Source organism: Eurosta solidaginis, chromosome 5 (genome assembly GCF_040869045.1).
Source record: "Eurosta solidaginis isolate ZX-2024a chromosome 5, ASM4086904v1, whole genome shotgun sequence".
Classification (NCBI taxonomy): Eukaryota; Metazoa; Arthropoda; class Insecta; order Diptera; family Tephritidae; genus Eurosta; species Eurosta solidaginis.
The window spans coordinates 231,158,766-231,183,101 of NC_090323.1; the positions used below are offsets into that span (position 1 = coordinate 231,158,766).

At 37.4% G+C, this 24,336-nt stretch overlaps 2 protein-coding genes across 4 annotated transcripts in view; one reads left to right on the top strand and one right to left on the bottom strand.

Moving 5' to 3' along the window:
• Positions 1 to 24,336, top strand: part of Tsp66E (Tetraspanin 66E) — a 483,181-nt gene that overhangs the window by 119,681 nt on the left and 339,164 nt on the right. The window lies entirely within an intron of this gene.
• Positions 937 to 17,349, bottom strand: LOC137252739 (facilitated trehalose transporter Tret1-like). Its single transcript, XM_067788820.1, has 6 exons — positions 17,232 to 17,349; positions 8,685 to 8,917; positions 8,497 to 8,627; positions 5,424 to 5,764; positions 4,927 to 5,348; positions 937 to 2,473 (listed from the first exon to the last, which is right to left on the bottom strand). Exons 1-6 carry the CDS (start codon positions 17,305 to 17,307, stop codon positions 2,267 to 2,269), a joined length of 1,410 nt encoding a protein of 469 aa, XP_067644921.1. The 5' UTR covers positions 17,308 to 17,349; the 3' UTR covers positions 937 to 2,266.

The following is a 24,336-nucleotide window of genomic DNA, read 5'->3' on the forward strand; positions in this document are numbered from 1 at the left end:
AACAGGTCCAGGTGTAAACATGCGGAGATATAGTGATCCGAGTCGGTGTAGGGATCTCGAATTGCACGAACATCCAAAACATTGTAGGTATCCCGTCCGCCTATCGAAACATGGGCAGTCTTGTTATCGGTTATGCGATCGAGTGGTAACCATGTGGGTTTATGAAAAATCTTAAATATGACTAAACAAGAAAATTTTTTCGGGAGATTTCTTGATATTTTGTTCCTGGTGAACAAACTAAAGAAGCTTTTTGAATACATCAACATAGTACAAAGCATTAAGACACGACCTGGTTAGGCCATATCATGCTAATGACAGAAGATGCTCAAACCAGGAAGATATTCCTGGTTTTCTAGATGTGCCGTGAAAGCAGAGGAAGAGAAAAGCCCCGATGAATTAAATTTTTATGCCAGGCTTTTTTTCGTCACAGGGAAGCAAACAACTTTTTAGCCCTACGTTTGTTGTTTGCTAATGTGTAAATTAATGTCTTTAGGGGGAGGAAACTCTTCCCCAATTTACCCCCTCCTCCGATGTATATGCTACTAGGCCCGTCTCTTACCTATATATATCAGTCTTGCACTCCTAGAAAGCAGTATTTGCCCTGCTTTATCCGTCTCGAAAAGGTTTGCTCTGAAGATGCTTTCTCTAGATGTAACGCTTGAAACATGATCAAGTACCAGCTAAATATCTGTAGCAGACGCCAAGTGTCCTATCTGTTTGATCAAAAGTAGGCCCGTCTCGCCTTGTTCTCCGAAATTTACCCTCCCTGAAGAGCTTTAGTTGTTGTTCTTTTATCCATAAAGACACTACTGCAGGTTAAGGGAAACGTTAAAGGTGTGAATAGTGTTTTGCCAGATAGATCCTGTGTTTTCCGTAAAATTGCATCATAAGATGACCACGTCAAACCTTGTGGTTGATCCGTAGTGTCTCCCGGGAGTGGACTGGAATGGGAGCTTATATTTGAATACAGTCTAGGACCGCAGTGGTGTGATGGTATTGCCAATGGTGGATCCGCCTGCTCACCGAACGTCCAGAGTTCAATTCTTGGCCGAAGGAAAATCCAAATTGGTTTTATTATTATCATTACTTAAGTCTATTTTTAAAATGGCTTTTTTCAGCACTTCTTGGGAATGAAATTCACACCATTTTGGCTTTTATATAAAACAACACCACAAAGTTCAGATGTCTGACCTTAATATGTAACCCGATTCGAAATTCGGAAATGCCATTCGGAAGCTGTCAAATCACATAAATTTTTTTTTTCAAATCCGAAAAAATTTCTTTCAAATCGAGTTACAAAATAAGGCCCCAGGCTACTGGTTATTCCGATGAAACGGTTCGTTCGGCGCTTTATTTCTCTCCTTTATAGGGAGTATTCTCGCCTTACTGTATAGATGATATTCAGGAGACATAAGAATACATCGTGTTGTGGCACTGAACGCGGTGTTTTGACAGGCCTGCAGTTTTGTCCAGTTTTTTTATTTTAGGATCGGCGACCACATTGTGGACGCGTAGCATACAAGCTGCCGACCAATTGCCTTATAACTGATCACATGCGTTTCTTTATCTTTCTTCCAAGTACTGCCGGGAAGATACTTGAGGATTTTTTTGCGGTTCTGAACTTCAGGTACAATTACGGCTGCATGCTTGCCAAAATGTAAATCCTGATCGAACGTCGCACGCAGTATTTTTGGATGTAAGATAGTCCGTGTCATAGTGCCATCGACATGGCTGTACAATATGGTCGCCATTTGCTTTGTGTATGTTGAAAATAAGGTCGCCGAGGATTTGGTTGGAGACAGTATCCCATTTGGCGAGGTGAAAAAACTGGAACTATTATACTTGTTTGTTTATTTATGGTTCGAAAGCCTTACGTCTTAGATAGTGGCGGTTGAAAATGGGACTTTCATTAAAAAAAAAAAATTGTAACTTTTAAATAATATAATTGTCTCAAAAGGAGAATATTAACGTATTTAATAATTTGGGAAAAAATTAAACAACGTGAAATCAGGACGAACAAAGCGACCGCTGTTTCGATTACACCTTGTAAATCTCTCCAAAGCTATTTTCTTCCGACAGTGGGACTCGAATCCACACTCCTACGGTTGAAGTTTGATCGGTTATAACACGATTATAACTCCCAAATACACTTCTTCAATATGAAAGTAGTTGCTGTCACAGCATGCTAACCGATTCAAACTGACGTCAGATACATATATGACACAGAAGTTATATAGTAAAATTTTAGAGTATTGTTTAAAGGATTTTAGGGATCGACTTTATTTAGAGACATCCCTTTAGTTTCTTTTATGAATAAAGAAATGTACACCAAACCGAATAGATCTAATAAGGCAAAACTCCACATTGGCAGAGCTAAGCCGAAATCTTCCAATGCAACAGGAAATACTTTCATCAAAAGGAATCCAAAAATGTTAAATATCACCAAACAAATGGCTGAAGCCTTTGCGCGTATCTGTTGAAAAATAAAAAACAAAAATAAGGCATAATATAAGTTATATATAATATATGTGTGTTATCGGTGACGAGGTAAAAGCTACCATTACCAAGAAAAACCTATACTGTAAACTTATTTCAAAAATGAACTCTCTTCGCATTTTAGTAAAAACCACAGCCACCGCAAAACTCCTAGTTAAGGGCCATTCCCATGAACAGGAAATGGGCCTTGTTTACAGATTACTACTGGTTTTTTCTACCTCCGGCAAACTAGTTTTATCCACCTTGATGGGTCTCGCAAGAAGTAAACTACGTAGCTGCTTACTACCTTTGAGCAAATACACCTTACAGCGATTTGGATACCCATATTTTAGTCACCTTTTAATACACCTCCGGCCAACTTCAAACGTGAGTACCTGCCTTAAGGCTTAACCTCAAGATGTTAAAACAACGGATCTAACTGCGCGATCAGTATCCCAACGATCGGCTCCATGTTCCCAAACTAAACACTTCATAGCCGAATCATTGGTACGAAATCAGCTTGTAATCGGGTATACAACCACAAGGGCTTACCTTGGTAAGACACGTAGTCTAGCAAAGCTCATTACCATTTTTAGGTTAATGGCATCCGATTGTAAGGCAGCTTCACCTTGAGGTTCATTGCCATTCTGTTCCAAGCACAATAAGGCGCAAACATTAAGGGATCTGAACAACTTTTTCTGAGCACCACGAAAACCTGCATCACAATTAAGGGATGTTATCACAACATTTCCGGCACATCGAAATGAAATGTCCATTCGCTGTATAATCGACTACTACTATAGCTACTTATCATCATATATATTATTTCTAATTGCTGTGTTTATATTCGGGTGCCTTTTTCGCTGTTATTTGGAATCCAAATCTATAAATAATGTTTTGGTTGTAAAGATGGAGATTCGTGCTATTAGCGAGCTTTGGGCAATTTTGGTCGTAGTGCTTTTGTTAAGCTATATTTTATTAAAATAATTTGTTTAAAATAAACGATTGTGAGCACACTAAGAAATCTATATGTACTATGGCACTATTGTGAATGTTTGTACTGCATTACCGGCAGTTGGTATCACACGCCAGATGGCAGCACAAGCTGTAAGTTTTAATTGATTGATATTTGATAAGAGACTTTTATATTGGTGGTGCAAGATGCGCACGGGTCCGGCTCATCACATTTATTCTAGATCCAATGCCAGCCGTTCAGCACAGCCTTACGCAGTTTCAAAACATTTTAAAAATATCGAGCACAAACCCACTCTTACAGTTATCAACTCTTATCCACAAACGATCTGCTTGTCAACTTTGTTCAACATTGCCACCGTTTACTTCGAGAATACACCGAATAACTTATGGATGTTTTCAACCTATTTTTGAGCTTCTACAGAAGAATATTTGAAGTAGTAATACATAGCATCATTAAGTGTGCTTTATTGTCAACTTCCTCAAAAGTGAACTTGCTCACATTAGGGAACAAGCCAACATGCGAGATGAAGGATAAAAGGTTAGCTTTTTTTGGTATTTCTGTTGCTTTTTACGAACGGTATACTTACAGTGGGCATTTTCTAACCTCTTACCCGTAGAGGGTCTACTTCTCGCCAGTAAGCTCTTGATCCCCTATAAGAAGCTGTGTTCATTTGCTTAGCGCAAACTTTCGCTTGAAGATGCTACAGTGCTCGGCCAACTACAACTTGCGGCTTACATCGAGCTCGTGACAGAAAATATAGGCTCAAGTAAGGCTAGTCAAATTTACGGGCTACTTCTTTTCTTTGTATGTCGGTGTAAGCTATTAAAATGAACATTGACATTTCCGACGACTTGTACCAGATAATATATGAGCGGAATGCAATCATCTCGAAATTAAACTTTATTGGGGTATTTTTACATACTCCAAACTGCTGAATGTTGCCTATCTTTAAATAAAATTTGGCCGGAATTTTCAGCGCAAAAGTTACAATAATGCGGGACGCGCTACGTGACATGACTAATCGGTTCCCCGATACTGTACCCACGTACACGATACCAAAATAAGCAAGCACTTGTACGAAGAAAACGACTGCTAAACATACTCCGTGCTAGAGTCAGGTACTCGAGTATTTAGTCATAGTTACTCATATCGGAAGTAAGCAGTGGAGTGCTTAGTTTTTTTCTTAATTTGCTTACAAATTATTGTACTGATTCAAATAAAAAATAAAGATTAGATGGCTACGATTTCGTATTTAAAGTTTGTTCAGGCACACCGTGGCTATCAAATAAGATAAGCTTTTCATAGAAAAATTGAAACGTGGTTCGGAGAATGAAGAACCAAAAAAGAAATTTTAAATGAAAAGTGGACATGGCAGCTTTTTCCGAGGCGTTGGCGATATAATTATATTATAAACGAAATGAGTTTGTAACTAAGTATAAAGTGCCCTTACCTTATATATAATACAATCTACTTACCTTGGGTGGCATTAATTCCACCAGTAAAACAAATGGTATCGGTATAAGGCCTGCATTAACAACGAACATAACAAGACACACATTCACTAGAGGCAGCCAAGAACTCAAGCCCGACACATCGACTGCAGTGTTCTGGAGCAAATAACCATATAACCCAAATATTGTCAGGCCCACACAAGTTGCGCCACACGAGAACATCAGCAAAGGTTTACGACCAAATTTGTCCACCAAAATCGTTGCCGCACAAACACCAGTCACTTGCACCAAACCCACAATTATCGTATTGGTATCTGGATCCAAATTAGCACGAGCTTGTATAAATATATTAGAGGTGTAATAAAGTATTGCATAAGCACCACAAAATATATTTAACATCATCAAAACTAAACTATTGGCAAAAGCGATAGCCGCTCGTTTATTGCCTGCAAAGGAGAAAAAAAAGTATTACACAAATTCTATATAGATTTCATATTCTCGAGATTTATGTGAACACTTACAAAAATCACGCCAAGTTACATTCATATTTATATTATGACTAGCTGTAACGGCACATTTCAAATTATCAAATTCGATTTCGAATTCTTCTATACTTTCTTTTGTAGTCGATTGGAAATTGCGATAGAATTTTAAAGATTTCTTTGCGCGTTTATCTAAGCCACGTTGTATTAAAAACATTGGCGTTTCTGGGAAAAATAATTGCGATAGAAAGAAGATCGCAGGCAAAGCAACGCCCAAAACTGGTATGAAATGATATGGTAAACGTGCTGTTACTATGTAACCAATAAATATGCCACTATTTAGATTAAGCGAAAAGAGGGAAGTCAAGCGACCACGTATTCTGAAAAAGAAAATAAAAATATTAAATAATTATAAAAATAACAACGTTGTTTTAATAAAAACCAATCAATTACATATCCATACCATACCACCTGAAAAGAGGGGAACCGATGCGTATACATATGTAACATTTTTATTGTTATGTTATGTCTACATTTTGTGGCGAATTTTAGCATCACTAAGCTGTTAGTATATAAAGGCGCAACAACAAAAATATTAAAGCAAGCTACACTTGTGTACATGAACACATCAATCATCATTTACACACATGCATGGAAGGCAACGAGAAGTACATGCACACACATAACCAGCAGCTCGAAGTGAAGAGATATCTCACACACACACATGTAATCGTCAGCCGAAGTTCTTACTCACACATACACACGCATACGAATAAATTACCAAGCAGGAGATACAAGCGTTCTAGAAGGTGAAACGTCTAGACCTTTGGAGAAATATGCGGACGAGGTAACAGAGAGTATAAAATCAGCGCAATCTGAGTAATAACTAGTCAGTTTTGATTTAAACATACTATTGGTTGTGAAGTATAATTGTGAGGTACTACTCCCAAAGTAATCTAAATAATGACCAGTTTGCAATACAGAATATTTGAATGATTTATTCAACAGTTTAGCGATTCGAACGTTAGCAGAAGGTGTATAAATATCAGAAATCCCCAGAACTCGTTACAGTATAAAAATGAATCTCAAATACAGCTTGATTGAGGAAAAAAAATTGGAGAAGTGAGTGGTGGCACGCCTCCTATTTAGAGGAGCTTGAACTTGCTTCATCCCCTCAAATATTTGAAGATGGTATTCAGTATTTTGTATAAAGATTCCATGTATAGGAGAAGAATGGGGGTCAGAATGGGAGTATCAGTGGGAGTGGGAATGGGAATTGGAGCGGGAGTGGGAGTTGGAGTGGAAGTGGGAGTTGGGGAACGAGATAAATGGAAAGAGCTACTGTGAAAAGTAAGAAGAAAAATAGAAGAGAAAAGGACAAAGGATTGGAATTTTTGATCGATTCCGATAATTTTTTTGTTTCGTTCTTTATGGTTCACGGATAGTTAAGGAAAACAAATTTTGAAAATTGGGCCACGCAGATGCCAGCCATATCGCCAAGGAACTGCTTTGCATATTTTTTCCCACCCATACAGTTTGCACCCTCCTGTCATCTCACTTTTCCCTCAGTCTCACCACTGTGGAAAAGGCTTCTTGTACCGCGATCGTTTGTTTACCGTGCAAGTAGGTATTTCTCTGATCTGAAAACCTGTATTAGCTTCACCAATGCTACACCAAACTTAATCTATCGATTTGTAAGAAAATTGTCATCAAATTCTTCTTACGGATGTCCAATGAAAGCAACAAATCATAGACATTCTGGCATTCTAAATTTTGATTACACATCCAGAAGTTTCGGGGCTCGACGTGATATGAAAAATAAGCAACTATGATGGCTCTTTAGGGTGGAACAGAAACTTTGAATTTTTAGATACAAAAGTGGGAAATAGGGCGCCAACATGTGGCAACGCCAATATAATTGTGTTCATTTTACATTTTGGTTTCTAAATTTCCCAGACACCTCCATGACTTGGAGCAGGGTGACATGGTTCACCATATCAAAAGCACTTTTTCCATTGGCAGGTTTGCGGTATTGAAACAACTACTTTAAGTGTTGTTGTTGTTGTTGAGGAACAAAAACCCCTCCCCGAAAGTTATGTTGCGGATTTGGACGGTCTATTTCAGTACGTGAACCGTGTCGGTTCCGGTATTACCATGGGAATAGTTTTTCTTCACCCCTCGCATTCTCGGATCTGTGGTTTTAATGCCCTCTACCTACCGTGAAAATGTTTTATGCACCTCAACCCACGGAGTGTCTTCGTTATAAGCAAAGGGAGAGTTATCGGTTGCAACTACTATCATTGGCTATCTTATTTTTCAAGCACTGCCATCCCTCGCTGTTTCCATTTCTTAGGTTAGCCAGGACGTTTTGTAATCAGCATAGCTAGGCTATCCCGCCGGATGAGTTTGAAGGCTTCACCTTTTGGATGGCTTCGTGGACTATGTGTCTTTATCGCCTTCTGAACAATTCAATTGCCCTTAAAAAAGCGCTCGTGCAAATTTCCGAGTCCAACAAAACTGCATCGATAAAAGCTATTGATATTATATGGTTATGTTTTGTCGGCTTCCTTGGATAACCAGATTTAATCAGTACCAGCAGATGGGTTGCAGTTTTTGAGTAGCTTTCCTCAATCGCATCTGCGCTTTTAACTCCCAATTTTTTGTGATTTGCGGACTCAGCCGTCGCAAAAAATGAAATTCCCTTGCTAGGGATGTAGCTCCAGCTAGTAACCCCGTTTAATCAGAAAGCATACATGAACTTTTAAAATCGTATTAATGAGAGATTTGACACTGAGCTGCAGTTTAAATTGCGTTCTGTACTGTTCACAATCTAGATACTTGGACTTTGCAATGTTATTGCTTTTGCAACAGAGAAAACACCCCGAAAGCAATTGGGGCTCACTCTACGAGTAACAGTTACTGGCCGGATAATACCTATGGTTAAAACGACCTATGATGTACGATGAAAATGCTAGTAGCATATAACCCTAGAACCTCTGTCCTTTGGGGCGAGATTACCATGTCTAAGAATAAGCTTAGCTTGAAATTCTTAATATCTAAAAACACCCAGCAATCAAGTTTACCTTAAACAAATAAAGGACAATGTACTTACTTGGGATCAGCTATTTCACCAATAAAGATTGGCACCATGACATATGAGCCACCACCACTAATACCAGCAAGAAAACGTCCCACATATAAGTACTCCACAGATTTTGCAAAATAAATGAGTACCCAAGAAATCTGAAAATTTTTCAAATTTCAAAATTAAATTAAACTTCGTTTAATGCATAAACTCACGGCATATGGAATTGCTAGAAAATAAAGGCTAGCTTTACGGCCTACTAAATCGGCCAAAATACCGAAAACGATATTTCCGCATCCACCACCAAGCGAAGTAAGTCCACCCATCCATGATCCTTCATTTACTGTTATTACAAAATCCAAAGCGGTTTCAATCGGAGACTGCAATTTTGCAAATATTACTGAATACCAACCCAAACCTAAGCCATGCGCAAATGGGATTATGGTAACTGAAACAAAAGAAACAACTAATTTGATAATCTTCTTTATATATAAAAATCACGAGTCACATTGTTTGTCCGCGATGGACTCCTAAACTACTGAACCGATTTTGAATTTGTGTAGTTTGATCTAACCTAAAATACAGGATAGGGTATATCTCAATTTATAGTGGCAATATTATTTTATTGCAAATTTTTTTATATGTTTATACGTAATAATAAAATGTTACGTATACGCACCGGCACTCATATTTTCTGGTGGTGCTATACTACTTCCGTGTAATTGGTTTAATTATTAGTTTAATTAAACAACGTGCTTATCAATAATAAATATTATGGCGAATGATATAAAGTATAGCACATCACCAGGGCAACGAGAGGGGAGGGGGATTACTCCCGGACCCGGGGTTTCTGAGGGGGACCGCAATTTAGAAGTACTAAGACATCTTTTTTAATTCAGGAGAGTCTTAATTGTTCCATGTGCAATTTTTAAGCCGAATTTCAAAAGCAACGAATATTTGTATTTCGTTTTAATATTATAGTGAAGTGTGAAAAATAAAAATCTATATATATAAAAGGAAAGGTTAAAATGTGTGTTAGTTGGTCGCCGGGGTTTGAAGAGATGCGTAGGTCGATTTTGTTCAAACGTGGAGTACCCCTAGAACGTGTTTATATAATATCGATATGAAATGAAATCTGTTACTGAGGGCTCTAAGTAATTTTCATTGTGATATTCGATTTAGTCGCATCAACCTGGCACAACTGATAAATATGCATGCGAAGCCGAAATAGAGACATGAATTAATAATACCCACATACCTATTTCAATACGTCCTATTCGATTTGCCTGAAATTTGGTATATAAATTTGCCTATTTTAGTGTTTACGATCCTTTTTTCCGGGAAGTAGACCAGAGACGGACTGTGATTAGGACTAGGACTGGGACTGAGACTCGGAGTGGGACTGCGACTGGGAATGGAACAAAATACATGCCACCCTCTGGGACAGACAATAAGGGATGAAGAAGAATGAGAAGAACGTGAGAGAAGAAAAAAGAGAGAAGGAGACTGAGAAAGAGATAGAATGAGACGAATATGGAGATAGATGAAGCGAAAATGACGGAGAGAGGAGTGAATAAAAGGATCAGGAAAAAGTGAAGAGGGGTCGGGGGAGGGCAGAGTTAGACGGAAAAAGCTAATTAAAATGTATGCAGATAGGCCAAATTTAGGGCAGAACAACGTCTGCCGGGTCTGCTAGTCAATTATAAAAATTAGTATACAAACACTTTTTTACCTTCTGTTAAATTGTTTTAGCTATATTAAAACAATAAAAAAAAACTTTACTAAAAAATTATGAGGCTAATTTTTGTAGAAGTTTAAAATTTGTTTCCCATTTCGGAAAAAGCCGTTAAAAATGTCAAACTTCTCACGGTACCACGCCCCGCATTTTCGGCATAAAATATCTAGCAATTTGGAAGTGAGCTTGGCCTAAATCCCATCGCCTTGTAGTTATTTATTTACTTTCACATATTCAAATCTATCAACCATGAAAATGAAATGGTATATCAAGTTTGTCAAGAATCTTAAAATTATAAGTCCTTAAAAGAGATGAATCCACCAAATAAAAAGCCGAAATTATCAGGATGACGAGCTAAGTCGCTCCTTCGCTCTGCCAACTGCCGCCAATTGGCAACAACAAAGGAGTTTAAATGGTCTGCCACCTGGTCCACCAAGCGAAATGCTTCTGTAGTCGGTTTCTGATAAAAATACTTTCTTAGCCGGAGCATCATCTTTAATTCGCATAACATGGTCTAGCCAGCATAACCGCAGGATCGTACAGCTCTACATTAAATCTTCTTCGGTACTCGCCCTGTAAATGTCCGTAAATCTTTCGATGAACTTTTTTTGCGAACTTTTAGATCATGATTTTCATGAGAACTTTACTTTTCAATTGCCGACTTAGTCCAAAGTAGCATTTATTGGCGTGATTGGAGTTATTATTCGCTATATTTCAAGGCTGACGTTGTCTGTGTTAATGCTGAATCCCGCAGAAATGAAAACTTTTATTATTTCGAAATTATGGCTGCCATCAGTAGCGCCAAGGCGCAAATGCGCTGACTCTTTGCTTAATGGCAGCAGGTACTTCCTTTTGTGTTCATTCACCATCAATCCCACCTTTTCTGATTCTTTGTCCAGTTTGGAGTAAACAGAACTTACGGCGCGGGTGATCAGGCTAATAGTCAATGTCATCAGCACACGCCAGTATTTGCACGCTTTTAAAAAATATCGTTTTAGAGCGGCCAAGTTCTGCAGCTAGTATAAATTTCTAAGAAGTCGCACGATAGGAGGTAACTCTGCCCGAAACCCCGTTTAGTTTCGAACGGCTGGGAGAGGTTCGTTTGTCTTAATTCGGACTGAGCTGCTGTTGTTGCTCAGCTACATTTTGCTTAGCCTTAGAAGTTTTGTGGGGAAACCTGTTTCAGACAGCGGCATATAGGAAGCATCTTTAAGTCCTATCGAAGGCGGCTTTAAAATCGACGAAGAATGACATTTGCCAATTCTTTTTTCACGAGTTCTTCCCATGATTTGACGCATAGTGAAATTTGTCGATGGTAAATTTATAACATTAATATAATAATATCCTTACACTGCTTCTGCATTCCTTGGGATTGAGTAGTACTCTTAGAGATCAGATGTGAGAGTTGAGTTGCGAAATCATTGGCAGTCTGTTGCGATTGTAACCTTTAGACGTCTCGTTTTCCTTGTGTTTGTGTATTTTGCTTTTAAATGCGCAGAGGCGGGCAAGTATTTTGGCTGCGACGAGATTGTTATTCGATGCGATGTTAGGTCCTCAAATGGTGTGCACATCTGAAACACTGAAGGCATGCCGCTCGTCTATCGTTACATGGTCGATCTGATTGCATGTGTTTCGATGGGGGGACAGCCATGTAGCATGACGACTATTTTTATGCATATACCTTTTGCTGGATATGACCATGTGGAGGGGCCACGCTCCCAGGCAATACAAATTTCATTTGACCAAAAATCCGAGTCTGTTTAGCTCAAACTAGTGATATTTAAGTATATGTACCCAATAGTTGGTCGGTATAGAATTCTAGAAATGTAGGCGGTGCCACGCTCGTCTTAAGAAAATTCTTAAATCGCTATAGCTCGGTTATTATTTGAAGTAGGGATCAAATATGATGAATGAAATTCTATTTATAAGAAAATTGAGGTGTTATAGGTAGAGATAATGGGAGGGGAAGTATGGGAGTGAAAGTGAGAGTGAAAGAGGGAGTTTAACTGACAGTGAGAGGGGATTGGTAGTAGGTTTATGAGTGGGAGGGAGAAGAAGTATAAGGAGTGAATGAAAGAAAATGAAATAAGGGAAGGACAAGAATAAGAAAGTGGACAAAGATGTGATATGAGTGATGGGGGAAGGCAAGATCAATGTAAGCAAGCCTAAATTTGATTGTTCAGATGTTACAAATAGTCCATCAGCCTTACATACTTACTTACTTAATTGGCGCTTAACCATTTAAATGGTTATAGCCGTCTTAAAGTCCCGCCAGTCGCTTCTTTGCTCTGCTAACTGGCGCCAATTGGTCACACCAAGGGAATTTTAATTGTTTTCCACCTGGTCCTTCGAGCTGCCGTCTCCCTCTGCTCCATAGGCGGGTTCTGATTCCATCAAATTTGTAGCTAGCGAATTCGGAAACCCTAAGGTGCAAAAAACTATGTGTGGAACAAAGTGTATTACACAGCTACGCTCAACAAACGAAACTTTGTAACGCCGTAAACGAATCGACATAACAACTGACTTCCACACGTCAATATTTTCAAACTGAGATAATGCCGTGCCACCGCCCACTAATATTAATATCAATTTTACTGGCGATAAATCAAGAACCGGTCAAGAAGCCATAACAAATCCCGGCGAAGTAGAATTTTACATATATTTAGCGTGTTATGAAGTCAAGTCCAACTCAACTTTTGGAAACCCCCATATTGTAAGACCGCCCTGGCCAAAATTTATAAGATTGTATCGCTTTTTCTAAGCTAATAAAATAATTCAATTAGTAAACTAATATCATGAAAATGCTTACATCAAGTGCATGCAAGATCTTATATGCATATATTTAATCTGTTTGTTTAATACAATAATTGTTTTAATTTGTTATCTCAAAAGCTGGAAGACATCAAGCGTTATCTTAGTTTAAGTTATGTATACGAATACAATGTATTCAATACATGCAGTATGCATGTAAATAGTAGATACTAAATATGACGTAAAAAAGTGTGTCTAGATAAACATTAGTCGAAATGGTAGCAAGGGGTACACAGATCATAATAGATATACCCACTTTTTAAATAATGATTTCATCATATTATATCCGGATTACAATGAAAAATTAAAAAAAATTTAATTATTTTAATTTAATTAATTTATTTTAAAAAAAATACAATGAGACCAGAAAAAACGCGCCCGTTAAATGAGTATTTGGTTTATGGCTGCATACAAACATGAAATCAGCCCCCAAAAGAAATACAAATTTGAATCACTGACTTCTACTTGCCTACCTTATCGCACACAGCCTTAAACTTAACACTTACTTACCACTCAATATTCTCGGAGCGCTCATCAAGTGAAAATCTAGTATGAGTGCGAAATATGTGAAAAATATGAGCCTCAGGAATATGATCATTTATAAGTCTTATATGACTCTAATCTGATGAAAATTACGAGCTAAATGCTTAGAGTATTCAGCAATCAAAAGCTACTTTCGGACAAATATTCATATTTTATTTAAATAAATTTCTTTCATACTAAATTTGAGTAAAATCATTGTATAGTTACAACGCGTCTTGGTTTTCCCGATTTAAACTGGCATGAACGCTTCTCTCTTATCTCTCCGTGATGGTCGGCATTTTAACAATGTAAATATTTCGGTTTTTTTTTATTGTGACCGCAAAACTGCCTCCATATTATGCTCTGGTTGGTGTGTCAACCCTCTGTGTCTTTAATATGGGTTTCCTCGAAAATTTCAGTCTTCCAACCATTATTAACGATAATCTTCTTAATTTTTAATGCCACCCGTCTGAAATCCGCCCTGATCAGGCCAGAGCCATAGAAGAAGCAAGTTATGAGCTCTTTAGAAGCGTACGGAAGTCTAAGGTTCTTAAATGAGCTCATAGTGAATGTAAAGTCTCCAAGTTAGGTGCCTTTTTTGACACTTTTTCGACTCCGAATTTGTGCTGGGTAACGAATACACCCTAACTGACTACCTGCTATACACACACCACGTACCTAAGCGAACAGTATTAGTTACAGTCTAAACAAGACCACGACAGAACAAGATGGAACGCTGAAGATGGCACAACGCTAAAATGAATTTTTCTCCAACAAAAACTGACAAAAGATGACGGAAAATCGTTGCCAAATAATCCAAATTGTTTTTTAAGTTTTTTAATATTTGTTCTGTTGCAAAGAGTTTTAGGCGCTGTTCATACAATAATTTATTTATTTCTTTTGTCAAATAATCGCAATTTTATTATGATAGACAAAACTGAAAAGAGTTTAACATACTGGCTGATTTTTAAGCTATTTCGATCTTGCCAAAGATATCTTTAGATATCCTTTCATATATGAAAACAAAATAGTAGATTAACTTTGGCCAGACAACGCTAATGGTAAGTCCTTAAAGGAAAAGCAATAAACCCACCAATAAGTATACCGGTATGATCAGGATGACGAGCTAAGTTGATTTAACCATCTCCGTCTGTCATTTTGAATACAAAATAGTCCCTCAATTTTCGAGGTATCTTGATGAAATTTGGTGAGCTGGTATATTTTGGTTTCCAATTAGGCATCTGTCAGAACCGAGCAGATCGGACCACTAAAGAACATATCTCCTATACAACCGATTGTTCATATAAGAGGGTCATCGCCAAATCAATCTCATATTGATAGCAAGAACCTTGCAATCAATTATGTATTTGAGATTTGTAGAATATATATCGCTATTATCTAGCATATTTGTAAAATATATCTTGTGCAACCGATTGTTCGAATTTTTGTAGTTTATTTATTAGATCCATCCATGAAAGGTTTGAGTTCTGCGACACAGACTGAAGACAGTCCCAGTTGAGATAAGCAATGAAAGAGAGCAATAATAACAGTTATCCGCAAGAAGTCATTGCTTTCAAAAACAGGCGTTTGAAACGTGTTCGCGATTATCCTTATACTTATCTTTTAGTTAGTTAAGCACTAGATCCGATCAACTCAGTTAAAACGTGATTATTATTGCGTATGTTTTCATACTCTAAAACTGGACCTAATCCAGTAATGCTTTTTGGTTTAACAACAAGTTGTACAAGTTGTCGTGCCAAAATACAAGGTATTATAAATTTCGCCTAATGGCGGTTTGCGATTTTGTGAACACGACGGTATAGATAAAAACTTTCATATACAGAGTTAATGAAAATAAATAAAAAGAGGTTTCAAACAGGGACCCAAACTGTTTTTCCTTTTATAATAAAAGTCCCTCAAAAAAATTATTTCCGGACTCTAAACTTTTTAGTCGGAAAAAAATTATTAAATCCGGTATTTTATTTTTTAATAATTTGTTTCAACAGAAAGCGGTGTATCAACTTTTAAGGCAATGTCTCAATTGGATTAAACTTTATGGTGAAAAAAAAAGGTCCAGTGTACTACGGAAAAGTATAAGGATGTGTAGATAATACTAAAAATGATTTATCGTTAAAAAATAAAAGACCGGATTTTACTTTTAATTTTGTTCTTTTTTTTTAGTCCGAAAATAAATAGGATGCTTGGACTCGTCACGGAAATGCTATGGTTATGCCCAGGATCCCATAAACTTTCACCTGGGACGCTTTTTGACCTAGATTTTTTCGACTCGAAAAAAGAAAATAACTTTTAAAATGGGTCCCTGGTTTCAAAAATTGAAATAAATATTTTTTCAGCATCCTGCTTAAACTGCCATATTAGTTTTTATATCTTTCATGAAAATGATATGGTATATTAAGTTTGTCAATCTCAAAATTGTAAGTCCTTAAAAGAGAACACGCACCAATAAGTATACCGAAACGATCAGAATGACGAGCTGGCTTGATTTAGCCATCCCTCAATTTTTGAGATATCTTGATGAAATTTTGTCAATGGGTATATTTTGGTGTTGGAATAGACATTTGTCGGAATTTATGAGATTGGGGAACTATAGCATATAGCCCCAATACAACCGATTTTTCAGAAGAGGATTTTTGTTATATCTTCCTTAATTAATCAGATTGAAGCTTCAAATTTCACCGCAAGCTTTCGCATATAGAACATATTTTTGTCTGAAAAAAATCGATGAGATCGGTCATATATATAGTATATATCCCATGCAACCGATTGCTCAGATAAGAAACTTTTCGTCATTTCTGCCCCATTTTGACAGCTAGAAGCTTCAAATTTCACCGAATGTTTACGTATTTAGCATTAACTATTTTCCGAAAAGATCAAAAAACATATAAATCGGTCGTAAATATAGTATATACCCCATACAAACCGTAATTTCTGCGCCATTTAAACGGCTAAAAGCTTCAATTTTCAACAAGTACTTACGTATACGTCATATATTGTTCATGGTCATAGCTATATCATGTAGATCATAAGAAACGTGAATCTTTTTATCCTCACACAAGGAGCCTACCTACATATTTATACACTTATCTAAAAAGTCGTTTAAGTGTGTACATTTGTTCCCTATATTACATATCTTATACAGCTAATTATTTGGATAATACGAATGTTCATTCATGAAAGGTATGAAGTCTTCAACACAGTCGAAGACTGTACCGTCCTTACTTGTTTCTTTATAAGTTTTCTACACACATTGATTTGAATGAGTGATACATTGTTGGAAAGGTATTAACTCATGGCATAATTTTTCCGAAAAAGACATTTACCTAAGTGCAGCCTCTATCGAAATTTTACTAAAAGCCGCAGCCTGTTTTGTAGCCATATATCAGAAAAAGATAAGAATAAAGTAAGAAAAGATTCATATACGAGTAAAACAATTATCGCCATTTTAATATTTACCACAATGCAAAGGTGAAAATCTAAAATTAGATAGGTATACGAATTATGGATAAAATCACAATTTCGCTGCTTTTAAAATTTTCCGAAAATAAATTTTTTATATTTTTTGAACCACTCATAAGGTAAGTGTTCCAGCCCTGCGGGCAAATTTTAAAGTTTTTACACCATACATCGTGATACGCTTCATTTATTTTAAATACATTTTACGAAATCATCTTACTACAAATTGACGTCAATAATTGTCTGCGATATTCACGCTTGAATAAGCCTTCAGATTTTGCACATATTTTGAGCATTTTTTTTACCGTTAACTGTTGCGCGAAGTAAGAAGAAAAAGATCTCTCGCAGCACTGTCATAACAAACATTTGCAATTCTTTCTTCTTGCTAATCAAATTACTTATCAATGTTTGTACTTTTGCAATTTGCGACTTTTATTAGGCTTTAGTTTGTTGTAAATATTTACATACAGGGATATTCATATATCTAAATTTCTTTATCTATGTACATAGGTATTGTAACGAATTTAGGGAAATCCTGGTTATTATTACACATTCTGCTAACTTTCGAATCGCTGAACTGTCGAATAAATAACTCCGAAATTCTGTATTGTAGTACAATTATACTCTACTTCGCAACTAATAGCGTGTTTAAATCAAACTGATTAGTTATTACTCAGCTTGCGCTGTTTTTATACTCTCGGTTTCCTCGTTCACCCATTTCTCCTAAGGTCTAGTAATTTCGCGAATTGTTGTAGCTCATGCTTGGTTAGTTACCAGCTATATACATGTATATCTGTAGTCCATGCCTCTCCCATAGCCATATACGTGTGTATGTGTGAGTAACTACTTTGGCTGATGACTACATATTTGTGTGTGTGAGATATCTCTTCGTCGCTTTCTACTAAGAGTGGATGCTTTATTGTTGTTGTGCATTTATGTTGTAGCAGTTTAGTGATGCTAATATTCGTCACAGTATGTATTTTGGAAAAACCCCCTACTAGAAATGCTATTTACTTTGTGTTTGTAATTCGATCGACTAAAGTCAAGATCGTACTGTGCCGTAAGTTGCAGTGTCAAATCATATTAAAAAGGTACCAATCAGCTGATCGCCGGCTGCCACCTGTATGTAGTGACAGAACTTTTAGAAAAAGTATCGATACCGGTACTCATATAAAATACTCGAATCAAAGTATCGATACTGGTACTCATACTCCGTAAAAGGTATCGAGTATACACGATCCAAGTGAGTAATTCGAAATTTTCACCAAAAGTGAAGAAACTTTTTTAAAATGAGATTCTACGTTTTGAATTTAGTACAAAAAAAGTAAGTAATTTTAAGGTTGGACAAAACCGAATATTATATACCCATTTGTGTGCTCTACCGTGGTGTGATGGTAGCGTGCTCCGCCTACCACACCGTATGCCCTGGGTTCAAACCCCGGGCAAAGCAACATCAAAATTTTAGAAATAAGTTTCTCAATTAGAAGAAAATTGTTCTAAGCGGGGTCGCCCCTCGGCAGTGTTTGGCAAGCGCTCCGCGTGTATTTCTGCTTTGAAAAGTTCTCAGTGAAAACTCGTCTGCCTTGCAGAAGCCGTTCGGTGTCGGCATAAAACATGTAGGTCCCGTTCGGCCAATTTGTAGGGAAAATCAAGAGGAGCACGACACAAATTGCAAGAGAAGCTCGGCCTTAGATCTCTTCGGAGGTTATCGCGCCTTACATTTATTTATTTTTTATTTACATTTAAAGAGAAACGTCACGAACATTAAATAATTTAAAAGATTTTTGATCGAATTATGGAATTTTAAAGAAAACAGTTTTTTCACTTACAAACAAGATTTTATAAACCTGGTCGTCCGGCGGCAGTATTTTCGCAAGCGATCCGAGTGTATTTCTCCCATGAAAAGCTTGCTAGTGAAAGTTCATCTGCCTTGCAGATGCCATTCGGAATCGGCATAAAATATGTAAAAATAGCACGATCGGTCTAAATCTCCTCGAAGTAAGTCGCGTCAAGTATTTTTTATGAGGCGGAGGAAGTGGAACGAGAAACCACGGAGAGGGACACCTATTCTCAACCGGCCAGCACGGTCCAAGAGAGATCGGAACCACTGCCCTTCCGACTATCAGGGGGATCGGAACCACGGCTCTTCCGACCCCTGCTACAACATGAGCGCCAACAGTCGAACAAAACCCCTCACCGTCGCCGACGACCACGACCACGCCCCCAGCTGGCCAACAACAACACAAATCGCCGTCACGAAGCCATCACGACCAGCCTGCCTCGCTCTACGTCGACCGCCGCCGATTCTCGAGGAGTCATTGCCACTCGCCAGCTAAGGATGCCGCTAGCGTTCCCCAGTGGACGTACAGGGCTGGACCCCGTCGCTGGACCGGTACTACGGCCCATGATCTCGCTTTCGCTGACCGCTATCGTCAAAATAGAAGCTGGAGGACGACTACATCTGGTGCGAGCATTGATCGACGTCTGTTCGCCATCCACAGTCATGTCCGCCGATTTGGTCCGGGATCTGCGGCTGGACGAAACTCGAGTGGGTAGCCAGACAGGATGTGTGGTGTGTCTGCGGCGACAACAAACGCATTGCGACCCATGCCGTCGTCACGCCACATTTCCACCGAGTGGCGCCTAGTCACAGCCTGGATCCAGCCATCGCGGCTATGTATACTCATATCTGTCTCGCCGATCCCAAATTCTACGACGCGTCGCCAGTACGCCTAGTACTCGGGGCAGACGTATATGCCGACATTATGCTGAATCAAGTTCTGCCAGCGTCATTCGGGCCGCTGTTGGCGCAAAGCACGATATTCGGCTTCGTGCTCTCTGGAGTATCCAGGGTCGCAGATAAATATAAAAAAAAAATAATTTTGAATTTGCCTTTAAATTATGAATTTTGTAATAAAGAATATGTTATACTTTGAACTCATGCGTACAGTCTGTTCATCCATAAATTTCTCATCTTTCTCCCTCTAGATATTGTCTACTCTAGCAGCAGGGCGAGGTTGCGTACCGCAAGGGGGCCGGCATGTTTAGGCCAGCAGGCTAACCCCAAAGGAACAAAGGAAAATTAAGGGCCGGCCACCCTAATGCAATTTAATACAGTACCGCTTATTTATTACGTCCGTTAGCACATATACTAAAAGCAAAATTGACGTTTCGTTAAGTTGAGCTGGCGGATTCCGGACTAGTTTCTCTCGATGGAGGTTAGGAAAGAAAGGCAGTGATTAATATTAAAATTTCAATATACTTTATTTCACAAAATATGCAGTGGAAAATAACAGAAAGAGAGTTTAAAGGTGCAAGCATGCAATTGCTACAATATTACCTTTAATATATCCAGGGACTCTGTGTTCTGGCGGTGTGACGTTTGATGTGGTTTTAACTTGCGGCTTCAAGACGTTCGAGCGTGCGTAAACTGCTGCGGTTTTAATCCAAGTGAACGAGTTCCCTTTCCACGCATTCCGTTTACCCGCAAAGCTAACAGGCCTTTGGCGGGGTAACTTAACGAAACGTCAATTTTGCTTTTAGTATATGTGCTAACGGACGTAATAAATAAGCGGTTCTGTATTAAATTGCATTAGGGTGGCCGGCCCTTAATTTTCCTTTGGGGTTAGCCTGCTGGCCTAAACAATGGCATTAAACATTTTGTGGATAGATTAACTAAATAGAAGCGGATAATGACGATGTACCTTTTTTAAACTTTTGTAGTTTGCACTATCATATCTCTACTGGTATTATTGTTACGTACCACATATATATTGGACATTATTGTGTTGATTTTAAACATGTAGACCATCGGCACTTGGTAAAGTATAGGAAAAAAGTAACGAGGTAAAACATCGATACTTTACTCAGTACTTGGAAAAAAGCATCGAGTACGAAATACTCGAGTATTTTTTGGAAAGGTATCGGTACTGCTCACTCAGTACTCGTATCGTTCTATCACTATGAGTGTGAGAGTAGTTCTCTCACCGTTTGGCGCGTGCGCATATGGATGTAGGTGAAACATTTGAGCAACACGACTACGCAGCTCTCCGAATATGGAGCGGGCTTCGATAATAGGTTTGGGTCTACGTATTTCGAATTATAGCGCTTACATAATTGGTTTGAGTATTTGAATTTCGGAAAGACGCCATGAAAATTTTTCGATCCTACAAATGATGTGCTTTTTTTTGGGAACGAAAGTAAATTTCGATATTCGGAAAGATTGTTTTTTAATTTGCAATAACCTTTTTCTATTAATTATAAACAAATAATTGTTAAAAAAAATAGGCCTATGCACTGCTGCTAATTCATACGAATCGATTCATATAACTTTTAGATGATTTTACGTATGTTAAATATGCGAAACAGCCTGGCAATTGATTGTATGGAAAAGGTAGATAGTTGCTAATAACCTAGTACGTGGTTTGAAAATAAACAAAATAACAGATAAACTTGTTTGTGTAACATGTGCAAAAATAAAATTAATAAATAAATGGAAACCGTGCCTCGAGGTTATTGCAAATAGTGCACTCCGATATATGTATGCGGTCCAATGAATAAAAGTTCATTTGGGGGGTCTCCTTATTTTGTGACTTTTATCGACGACAAATCGATACATAAGTGCGTATTTTTTGAAATCAAAAAGCTAAGTATTCCAATCATATAAAGAAAAAAGCGAGAAACAAACCGATAAAAAGATAAAAATTCTCAGAAGTGATAATGGCCGTGAATATCTCAGTAATGATTTTGAACATTATTTGTGTGAAAATGGTATCCAAAGGCTGTTGACTGTGCCCTACAAAATGCCACAACAAAATGGAGTTGTGGAATATGTTAGCAAGTATTTTTGTTGTATAGGGAGAATGTTTATAACAGTGCTTCGAGAAAATTTGTATGTGAATGGGCAAGGCGTAGTAAACTTCAATTGCCAAGTCTGAAGCTCCCTCATATTTACAAACTAAACATCATGGTTGATTGTGGCGATGGTATTGGAATGCATAAGCTTGTGTTAAGCGCATCTATATGAAAAATGTCATTGTACCTCGGCCTTTAGCGGCTCGTAGTATGCTGGTACATAGTGGACTAGACGAGTTTTTTTGGGCGGAAGCTGTGTCAACAGCAGCGTATTTGCAAAATGGGGCTGCAACCGAAACACTTGTTAAAACGCCGAACGGACAATTTTTTTGGTAAAAAACCAAGCGTAGCACATTTAAAGGCTTTCAATTGAATTTTTTTTCGCCTTGCCTATTAACATACAAAATTTCGCGAAGCACAATTTTAAACATTCTCCCTATACAACGAAAATGCTTGCTAACATATTTTGTGTCGCATTCATTTGTTGTGTTGCAGTTTTTAATTGCGAAAAATGTTTCAAAAGTTACTAACTAGTGCTAAAAATAATTTCACTTGCCAAGTGTGGCAGCACCCTTAGCCAAAGAAAATGTCAAATTCTTCTTCTTATGCTTTGCTTGTTACAAAATTTTAAAGTTGGCTACTTTTCCATATTAGATGGCGCCAGTATCGCTCAATCTACCGTTCTCCATAAAAATACGCGCAATCTACTCATAATGCATAAGATTGAGTAAAACGCATATATATGAAAAACTGCTTATGTGTCGGGGCTTTAACCATTTAGTTATACAGCGGTGGTTTGTTTGACTGATAAATTACTAATTCTATTCCTCCTTACCAACTATATTTAATCAGCGTTGCGCCATTAGTTGCAAATCACTGATAATGCTGGATTTGTTTATTGTCAGTTACTTTGTTTGACATTCCCAAGTGATCTTGGTTTAAGGCTTATGGACCAACAAAAATTAGGGTTATTAACATAAGGCCTTATTAAAGGAAACTAATTGCTGTATTAGGACCTTTTATAAAAGGCCACCCAAAATCAGGTTTACATAAGCTATTATAATAAGGAGGGTGAATAAGGATTGGTGTACCATAGTATAACCTTATTATAAGTTTTGTTTCACATATAAAATTGCTTGGATCAGGGGCGTAGCCTCTTGGGGGGTTCAAAAAATGTATGTTTTCTTTCAGTTAAATAAATAAAAAAAAATGTTGTCTTTAGCTTTAACATTTAAGGACGTGTATTTAGAATATGATATGAAAAAGGTTACATTAGAAACTCAAGCCCATGCGTCGGCTTTTCTTTGCCATTTCATCTAAAACTTCATCAACGGTAACAATTTTATCACGGTGGATGCTTAGTGATGCACAACCATTCAATCGATTTTCAGTCATCGTATTTCTCAAATAGTTTTTAATCAGCCTAAGAGTTGAAAAAGATCTCTCGTTCGTTGCCGTTGTTACTGGAAGCGTACACAAGATTTTCAACAACATGTGAACATTAGGAAAAGCCACAGAATCGCATTCCTGTAATATTAATCATAGATAATTTGATAAAAAAAAAACCGAAGTACCTCCTTCAGGAATAAGTACTTAGAATTCATGCTTTTTGAGCCTATGCATGAGATCTAAAGTATACGTATATAAAATTCAAAAGAAACTGATCGAATAGAAAAAAATTTAATTTAAAAAAGCCATATCTACACGGAAAAAACACTAATGTGTTTTTTACATTTTAAAATGTTGAATCGTAATTCCAAATTCTGAATTGCTGAGTCTAGAAATGGGATGAAAATTTGTATACGGTAGTGATCCTCGCGTTTGTTTGAGCACTTTCTCTAGGCAAAATAATAGGGATTTCATTAGAAGAGCATACTACTTCAACTCTCTGGTACATATTCTTTTATATGTAGCTTGTCGCCGTGACGTAAGGGCAGAAGAATCATGCAAATATTCAGACGCATGGGGTTTTCATATTTGCCTTTTCATTCCGATGAAATCGCGGTTGAGGCAAACGAGCAAACACCTGAATTGATTATATTCACGCATACAATAAGTTGGTTGATTTTAAATCAATGTCGATTATGTTCATTTAAGCAAATTGGGTCATTGAACACGATCATGTTGCCGAATGTGATCGAACGTTGTTGTGTTCGATTTTTGCTGTTCTCTGATATGTATGTATGTAGATGGTCGTTAGGAAAATTTACAAGGAAACTTCTTTATGAAATTATAGTAAAAGTTAACATGTACATATGTATATTTAATAAATTGCAGAATTAATATGAAACAGATTATGATTAAAATATATAAGTGTTCACTTCGTGTATACATATGCTTGTATATTAAAAATATAATATCACCAACAAAGTAAACACGTGCAGAATTATAAAGAAATTTATTAACATAGATATAAAAACATCAAATATTTGAATTGTAACGACTTAGAAAATCAAATGATCCTGAGGCAA